At 37.0% G+C, this 9,332-nt stretch overlaps 1 protein-coding gene across 1 annotated transcript; it reads left to right on the top strand.

Moving 5' to 3' along the window:
- The first annotated feature begins 355 nt into the window (after positions 1 to 355).
- LOC310965210 (protein S100-B-like) lies at positions 356 to 4,834 on the top strand. The gene is made up of 3 exons (XM_083938699.1): positions 356 to 398; positions 589 to 732; positions 4,642 to 4,834. The coding sequence occupies exons 1-3, from the start codon at positions 393 to 395 to the stop codon at positions 4,792 to 4,794; spliced, it is 303 nt and encodes a 100-aa protein (XP_083794825.1). The 5' UTR covers positions 356 to 392; the 3' UTR covers positions 4,795 to 4,834.
- The last annotated feature ends 4,498 nt before the right edge of the window (positions 4,835 to 9,332 follow it).

Below are 9,332 nucleotides of genomic sequence, written 5' to 3'. Positions count from 1 at the left end.
ATCAGAACATGTCTAAGCAATTTGACTATCTAGTTTGTAAACAATGACATAAGCACTTTCATTCTGATGGCACTAACATAAAGATTTACCTTAAGAATCTTGAGTGAGTTACAGGCTTTCGCAGGCAATCCTTTGTGTGGTGCTGTTTCAGAAATGCACTTACTGTTTTGCAAATGCAAAAGAGAAAAAAACTGTAACAGCAAATGGTTTATGGTCAAGGCTCTGACCACTTATATCCATTAGTTGTGCATTACGAGGTGCATGGCAGATGAGGAGATTTCGTGCGGTTGATCAATATTTTTTTATGTTCACAGTAAACTGGGTGAGGCAGTCGACACACTGCTGGCCAGTCCAACTTACAGGATCCGTATACGACAGAGGAGTTTCTTCAGATGGAGGTAAGAATGACTAAATGTTTGTGGTAAATGTTTTTATCTGTAAACATTTGAGATATTCCTATAATAATAGCAATGTTGTAAATTAAAAGTGGATGCATCCCCTTCCAACATATTTATTTGTATAAAAACAGAAAAAATAATTGTCTCTATCAAAACACAACATATGATCAAATTAAATGGTTTATTGCAGGCCTCAAAGAAGAATATGTCAGACCTGGAGAGTGGCATGGTCACTATTATACAAGTTTTCCACAAATACTCAGGTCACAAGTGCAAGCTGAAGAAAGCCGAGCTGAAAGCGCTTATCAACAATGAGATGAGTCATTTCATATTGGTAAGTTTTTGCATGTTTATGGCAGCACTTTGCAGTAAAATGTTTGTAAAAACAACTTGAAGATGATAATTTTGATGGTTGACATTTACAGTGTGTGTTGGTGTAAATCTGATATTAGGATTTTTTCGACCAGTGGTGGACTATTAATTTGAGATTATTAATACAAAATGTAACCACTAATAAATGATGATGTATTATTCAAAGTTAGGTCTCAGAGTTAACAAAGCATCTACACATATTAAAGGTTTCAATGTTGCTATGCCGCAGCTTACTCTTAAATATGTCAAATTAAAACATTACTATTAGCATACCTCACATTCTCAGAGCTCTACATATAAAAACATGCACGCAAAAGGCAAAAACTCCACAAATCTCCTACAAAATGACACACACACACACACACACACACACACACACACACACACACACACACACACATACACACACACACACACACACACACACACACACACACATACACACACACACACACACACACACACCATCCTTTGAACATAGACAATTCTAAGAAGCAGCTGAACACTGATGTGTTCAATATAAAACACTATTATGAACAGAAAACACTTTTCATTATCAGGTGACTCATGACATAATGTTTTTATACTGCAATTTAAAACACACAAATATAATATAATATAAAATACACCTTTATTGATCCACACTAGGGAAATTCAGAAATAAATACAGAATATTATAGATAATAAACTAAAATAAGAATAGAATAAAAAAATAGAAACTATACCAGATTAACTATAATATAAAACAACAATAGAGAATTTACAAGATGATTTAGAGACAAAAAGACAAAGAAAACTGACACTATATTCTAATGGTTTTCAACAAAATATTGTAAAAATCCCATCAAACATGAAGCTGAATGTGTTAAGTCTTTTACATACAGAACAAATATAAAACTATAGTGTTTACAGTAATATTGTAAAAACAAAACAAAAAAACACAGGCTGTAGAGGAAATATCGCTCGGCATTTCAAATCCAGCCCTGGATGCTTCTACCGCTCTATCTGCACATGCGTCATCCATAGCTTGCAGAATACGCATTTGGGATTGCACTCATAGACCTTCTTTATCCATAGAGAACAGATTGTTACAACGTGGTGGAGCACATGGTCAACCAGTGGTCTAACTCTCATCAGTGATTATTTGTCTCCTTCCTCTTCCTCTCTCTCCTATGTTGGCATCCGTTGCTCTAAAACAGAATAGCTCACATTTGGCACTTTTATTGCTTAAGCTCTGATTGCCCATGTGAGGAGTCAGAGTAGGAAATTAAAGTTTAACAGTTCAAAGATACAGTGCCTATAGAAAGTCATGATGCGCTTTTGAAATAATCACTTTTTTGTTTTACAGCCTGAAATGATAATACATTAAAAAATATATATTTTTCCAGCTGATTTACACATTTTGTCTTACAACATTCAAGTGAAATGTTTTTTTCCCCAAATCTCTGAAAATTAATTGAAAATGAAAAACTAGAATAGCAGTGTTGGAAAAGTGATCAGTCAACATTTATAAACAAACTCAGGTTTAACCAACAGCCTTCCAGATTACACACCAAGTTAATTGGCCTCCATCTGACATCAACAGTGGTGTTTTTGATTTTACTTCAGGATAAAATCAGCTGTTCCTTGAGGATTCATCTCCTACAGTGCACAGTAACACAAATAATTCTCCATGGTTGGGAAGATGCTTTCAAAAGAGCTCTGGGATAAAGTTGTGGATAGGCACAAGTTAGGAGAAGGATATAGAAAGATTTCAAAGGCTTTAATTATTCCTCTGAGTACTATTCAGAGTATTGTGCATATGGATCCACCCAGACCTGGCCTAGATCGGGCCGCCCCTCCAAACTGAAGGACCTAGCTAGGAAAAGATTGATCAGGGAAGCTACCAAGAGGCCCATGGTGACCTGGAAGGAGTTACAAGTTTTAATGGCAGAGTTTGGTAGATCCGTGCATGTGACAACAATTTCACAAGTTCTACATGTTTGGCAGGGTGGCAAGAAAGAAGCCTCTTCTGAAAAAACGTCACCGAGTCTCGTGATAAAACATAGTGAAGATTCTGATGCCGAGTGGCAAAAGGTTATATGGTCAGATGAGACCAAAATTGAACTTTTTGGGGCAAAGCGTTATGTTTGGTGGAAATCAAACACAGCACACCACCCAAAAAACACCATAGCTACAGTGAAGCATGGTGGTGGCAGCATTATGTTGTGGGCTTGTTTCTCCTCAGCAGGGACTGGGCAGTTGGTCAGGATTAAAGGGAAAATGGATGCTGCCAAGTTCAACCAAATTCTTGAGGTAAACCCTCGTCCCTCTGTTAGACACTTGAAAATGAGCCGGTGGTTCACCTTCCAGCATGACAACGACCAAAAACACACCTCCATGAAAACAACACAGTGGCTAAAGGACAGGAAAGTGAATGTCCCAGAGTGGCCGAGTCAGAGCCCTGACCTGAGTCCTACAGACCATCTGTGGATGGACTTGAAGAGTGCAGTCCATCACCGCTCACCTCAGAATCTGACTGAACTCAAACAGTTCTGCAGGAAGAATGGGGAAATGTTTCCCAGTCTAGGTGCACAAAGCTGTAGAGACAAATCCAAACAGACTGATGAATGTAATTAAAATAAAAGGTGCCTCCACAAAGGATTACATGTGGGGACTCATCACTTTAACAACACTGCTATTCTAGTTTTTCATTTTTTACTAATTTTCAGAAATTTAGGAAAAATTCACTTGAATATTGTACGGCAAAATGTGTAAATCACGCTGGAAAAATATATTTTCTTTTGTATTATCATTTCAGGCTGTAAAACAAAAAGTGACTGTTTCAAAAGGGTATCATGACTTTCTACTGTATACTTTGTAAGATCTTCATCTATTTAATTGTCTTTTAGGTTAATATTTATCAAAGAGTGAGTTAAAGCTATGGTCTACGATTTGGAATATTGGTAATTATTAACATCGTTTATACAGCGATTATGTTCCTGTAGTCCGATCTACACAGCATGAAGAGCAAAAAGAACCCCAAAAAATCAACTCAGTTTATCAGCTGTAGGCCTGCATAGAAATAAACCAAAGATAGCCACCCGGTGCGCGATGCTCCCTTTGGCTCGTACCCTCCATCCAATGTTCTCCTCCCTCCTCGCCCCCTGCCACTCCCATGGAGAAGGAAAAGAGCAGCAAGTGGCATCTGCTCGCCCCAACAGAGAAGGTTAGAAGAAAACGTAAGGTGACAGAGGAACAGAAGAGAATAAGCTGCCAAATAAAAGTAATTGTGTAGAGTTTTTTTTAAAAACAATTGTTGTTCAGAACTTTGATCTGAGGATAAAGCATGAAAAGTGTTTGTCTTTAAGCAGAACTGGCTCAGGGGGTTGGTACCATAGACTGTACAAAAAATGGACGTAGCATCTCCGTTGAGGTCCATTCTCTCAACTTAATCCAATTGTATTCGCTTATGGGAGTCGCCATCTTGTCAGCCTCATTTCCACTTACCAAAAGAGGGCATGTATGTGACGTTGGGGGGAGGGAGATAAGTCCGTCTGGCTGACGTATACCTCCGAGGTGGAGTGAGGGCCAGCAGTTAGCTGTCACTCAAGAGGCTGCGCCCCTAATTAATCATAAACGTTAACGTTAACCCCTTCAGTGTTGTCACGGAGATGTGACCTAAGCATACAGACTAAAATGGTTGTTTTTTTTTACAAGGCCCTAAATTGGCCAAATATTATAGGTTCAAATATTGGCTGTTATATGAGTTTCAGGTTGTTGTCATTGTGTCTCAAGTACCAGTCTTAATGTGTTAACAATTGAAAAAAACTGTAAATAAATCACATTGCCTGCAAACATTTCACTTTCTTTCCATTTTCCTGCTGAACAGAAAATCCAAGAGAATGACACTCTCGATGAACTCTTCGCAGACCTCGACCAGAACGGAGACCTGGAGATTGACTTCAAAGAGTTCATCACCCTCATCGCCATGGTTACTTCAGCATGCCATGAACTCTTCATCCCAAACTACCATAATGATTAGTTGGCATATTACTCATTAAAAATGGTCTTTTTTAAAGGGGGCATTTTGGTATTTTTCAGCGTGGACCCTATGTGAACCTTTTTTTTTAAAATTGGTTCAGTACTGAGTGTGAGCGCGGCAGCCTGGCCGTGAACCTACAATGTAATCAAACAGGACAACCCTGCCCCGTCAATATACTGTACATCCACTAGAAGTGCTTGTTTTTGAAAGGCTCATAAGTGTCTGACTACATTTTCCAAAGATGGAGAAGTTATCCGTTATCCTGCCATGCTTTGGTGTGTAGTGCCCGATGCAGGTCAACATAGTAAGTTTTAGCATTAACCTTGCTCCTCTCTGTCTTCAGCTCTCTGCTCTTGAAACAGCATTTTTCTTCAGGAAAATGTGCTTTGGGAGGATGTCATCTCCTCTTTAACTGACAGTAGTGTCCAGTCAAACTACAGACATGACGGTCAGCCTGTCCTATCCACCAAGGAATGTTAGTCTATGAGCTAGTTAAGTATAGCACCATGTTTTGTTGGCACAATTCTGCAATAGGTGAACACGAACCATTGTTCTTATTTAAAATCTTTTAGAAAACACAAAGCTATGCTTCAGAATAAACTCTCTCTGCCTGTGATCCTCTTGCTGAAGTTACACACATGGATGTATTCTGCCAACAAGTCATCTCACAAGATTTCAGACGAGACTTCAACGTCTTTCCATAATGTAGTCAGACACTTAACATAACAATCTGAGCCTGTCAGAGGCTAAAAAAATAAGCACTTGTATTGGACGTACAGTATATTAACGGTGCAGAGTTGCCTCATTTGATTACATTGTAGCTCAGTTCACAGCGGTCTGGCAGTAGCGCTCACATGCAAAAGAGTTTTTGGCACGAGTCACATACACAGAAATACATGAGTAAAATGGATCCAGGTTGAAAAAAAAAAGAAATTCCCCTTTAAGTTTAACTGAGTGACACAAGTTGTGTGAGAAGATTTTGACCAAGTTGGATGGTGGATCTTTGTTACAAGTTTAGTATTATAAAAGTTTGTTGCATGAAATAAAATGTATAAATGATGAATACAGGCAGATCCATACATTTACTACAACGGCACTCAATGTGCAACATTTTAGATCTACAAACCCGCTGGGGGCTAGATTAACACTTCACTGTACCCTGGGCAACAATATTCAAGGGCCCCATCATCACATCCCCAGGGTCACCATAATCTGGCAAAATACAGAATAAATTACAGTATATACTCAATATTTCAATAACTAACTGTCATCAAGTGCATTTTGATGTACAGATGTGCAAATGAACTACATAGAACTACAAATGCACCACTATGTTCTATTGTCAAGGCCACTCATTCATGTATGATGTTATGAAAATAAAAGGAATCGGCAACAGTATAATCTTGCAAAATTGACCCACTAGACTTAGACTTCTCTTTATTGATCCCTTTGGGATGACTTCCACAAGGAAATTGAATTTCCAGCAGCTTACAAAAACACGAGGGAGGTATACAACAGTATATACAGTAAACAATAAACTCATAGTCAAATATATATATGAGGTATATGTTAGAATATAGGTAAAATAAAATTCACAGAAAATTAAATCAGATAAGTTAAATGTAGAGGAAGTGTATAAGATAAAATAGGAATGAGTGTAAATAACAGAATTGAGCATAGAGAGGGAAGGAAGTGTCCTCCATTTTCACAAAAACATAAATAAGCAACCACTTTCAAAGCATCCAATATGTATTTACACACCTACCCCCAACAAAAAGTTATTGAATTGAGAGGAAGTCCACAGACAAGACACAAACCAAAATTCATAATCTCCTAGAATCAAGTAGCATTTTGGTCCTCAGCTCATTTTAAACAGAAATCACCGTCACCTCAGAATTCAACAGGACAGTCAAGTTATAGTGCCATATAAACACTTTGAAATCTGCTGTTTTCTCTCAACAACAATAAACAATTTACTGCTGGAGCCACAACAAGGAAAAAATAAATAAGTGCAGTATCATCTGCTCCTAAACTATTTTTTAACTTGTTTTTAAACAGAAACAATGTGTCACATCACAGTTCAACAAGACACAAGAGGTAAACGTTTTAGTGCAAGATAAACATTTGCAAATCTGTCATTTTCTCTCATTTAGACAAGAAAAAAATAAATGCTAATTAATCTGGCAAAATACAAGATATTTGTCCCAAATAATGGGGAAGAGCATGTTGAAATTTGAAATGCATTGAATTTGGCATTTTTCTGGACTTTGAATGTGCAAACTTGTGAACAATAACTTCAAACTCAAGGGCGCTAACAAGTTCATGTTCAATGGCCAAGAGAGAAAGTGCAGAGAGTCGTGTTTGTGAAATTGTTGTCCTCAACACATTTTTAACTTGTTTCAAAACCAATGGTGGCTCCTGACAAATTCCTTAGGGGGGCAACTTTTGGGACAACTTTTAACACGATGGTTAAGATGGCCCGTTAAATGGGTCAAATCATAATAAATAAAAGTCAGATAGTTTACTTGACAGTGTTACATTAAATGTTTAATTTGGTTATCCTGTTCAACCACTAGATGGCAACACTAGACATAAATTATACATACTGTACAGTATTTTGGTAAAACTATATCAATTTAAATGTCTCAAATAAATTTGGTTCCACAATAAAACACTACGGTCGCCGCATCCAAGCTGAAGACAAACACTAAACTTCTGACACACCTACAATGATCAGGTATACAGGGGAAATTGTCTGAGGAGGAGACACTCTTACTAGTTTACAGTACTAAAGTAACCTTTGTTAAACTGGTAATTGATGTTTACACATTTTCCAGCAGATGGTCTGTTTAAACACTCATTTATCTTGTGTTTCATTGAACACAAGGGGCCTCAAAGTTATGTTTCTATTTTGTATAGGACGAAAAGCACATTGCACTTTTCTTCAAGAAACTCACTCAAGTACTGCAGACTGGTCTTTATGGTTGAACCAGTGGGGAGACAAGATGCTGTTTAGTCATGGATCGAACAAATCTGCAGGTGTTGCTATCTGCTTTAATAAATGTCCCCAGGAATGTGATAATGCACAAAGCAGATGAGAAAGGCCATTGGTTGGCAGCTGCTCTAAATGTTGAAGCTTGTTGTATTATTAAAATGAACATTTATGGCCATAATAACATTAGTCAGAATAGACTCTCATTTTAGAGGTCTCTGAGGCTATAAATCAAAATTAAAACTGTTACAACACAAATTTAATTTTGACTGGAGGCGATCTCAATATTGTATGATTGTATGATTGGGTGGACAGATGTCCCTCAAAATTTACAGATCGTCGTTTTAAAACACTAGTCATTTAATTTTGCGATACACACTCTAACTGACATATGGAGAAATAAAAATCTAAGGTGGTTAAGCAGTTCTCATGGGTAAAACCGAATGGAAGTACGTCAAGAATTGGTTATCTACACTGAATATTGATAAATATGTTTCCGAGGTCTCTATGTCAAGTGCATCTCTAACAGATCACTGTTCACTTCACCTGGAACTGAAACCAAAAAGTCCTGATAAAATAAATATTAAATGAAACTTAAATGCAGACTTACTAAAGTCTGAAAAATATTGTAAAAAATCAAGGAATTAATACTAGATATTAACTATGGAAGTTAAAGTAATAGATGGGACATTTCAAATATAAAGTAAGTCAATTCTCAATAAAAGTTGGTAAACAAAGAAGAAAAGAGACACAAAAACAAGAACTTTGCTTAGTTCAAGAACGAGATAAATGCTGTAAAAGGTCACTGATATCAGATGCAGATATGTCTAACTTTGTGATTCTCCCCAGAAAATTGGATGATTTATACTTAAAAAGAGCCCACAGCGCTTTTATAAGATCCAGGGCAAAATGGACGGAAGAAGGGGAAAAGAATAGTGCTTATTTCTGTGCACTAGTAAAAAATAAGAAAGACAAGAGGGGAATGCTATTAATGTTCTTATGGTAATAAATCAGAGTGTACAGATCATAAACTGATATCTGAAGAAGTACACAGATTCTATTCAGTTCTGTTTACATCTTCATATTCCAGAGAAAGTGCCATTGCTCTTTTTAAGAATATAATAACACACGTTGCTTCTCTTGATACTGACTTTGTTGAGATGTGTGATTCTGAAATGGAAATGTGAGAACTGGAAAAAATAGTTACAAACATTTCAGTGGAAAAAGCTCCAGGACGGGATGGACTGTCTACAAATTTGTCTGGCAAGATATCAAAGAACTGTTATTTTACGCCATTCAGGAATGTTTTATAAATAAGGTTATGATGCCTACAATGAATCAAGGATTAATAACACTCATCCCTAAACCCGGAAAGGAAAACAAACGTATAGATAACCTTAGACCAATAACATTACCTAATGTCGATTATAATCTATAACCAAATGGCTAAAAGAATGTTTGCCTCATGTTATTAGTGAATCCCAATCTGATTTCCTTAGAGAACGTTCAATTCACAACAACATTAAATTAAATTAGTACTGGATTT

The sequence above is a fragment of the Echiichthys vipera genome (assembly GCF_963691815.1).
Source record: "Echiichthys vipera genome assembly, chromosome: X".
NCBI lineage: Eukaryota > Metazoa > Chordata > Actinopteri > Perciformes > Trachinidae > Echiichthys > Echiichthys vipera.
Note: the sequence above shows the minus strand (reverse complement) of the source record. Positions and strands in the feature narration are given on the sequence as shown.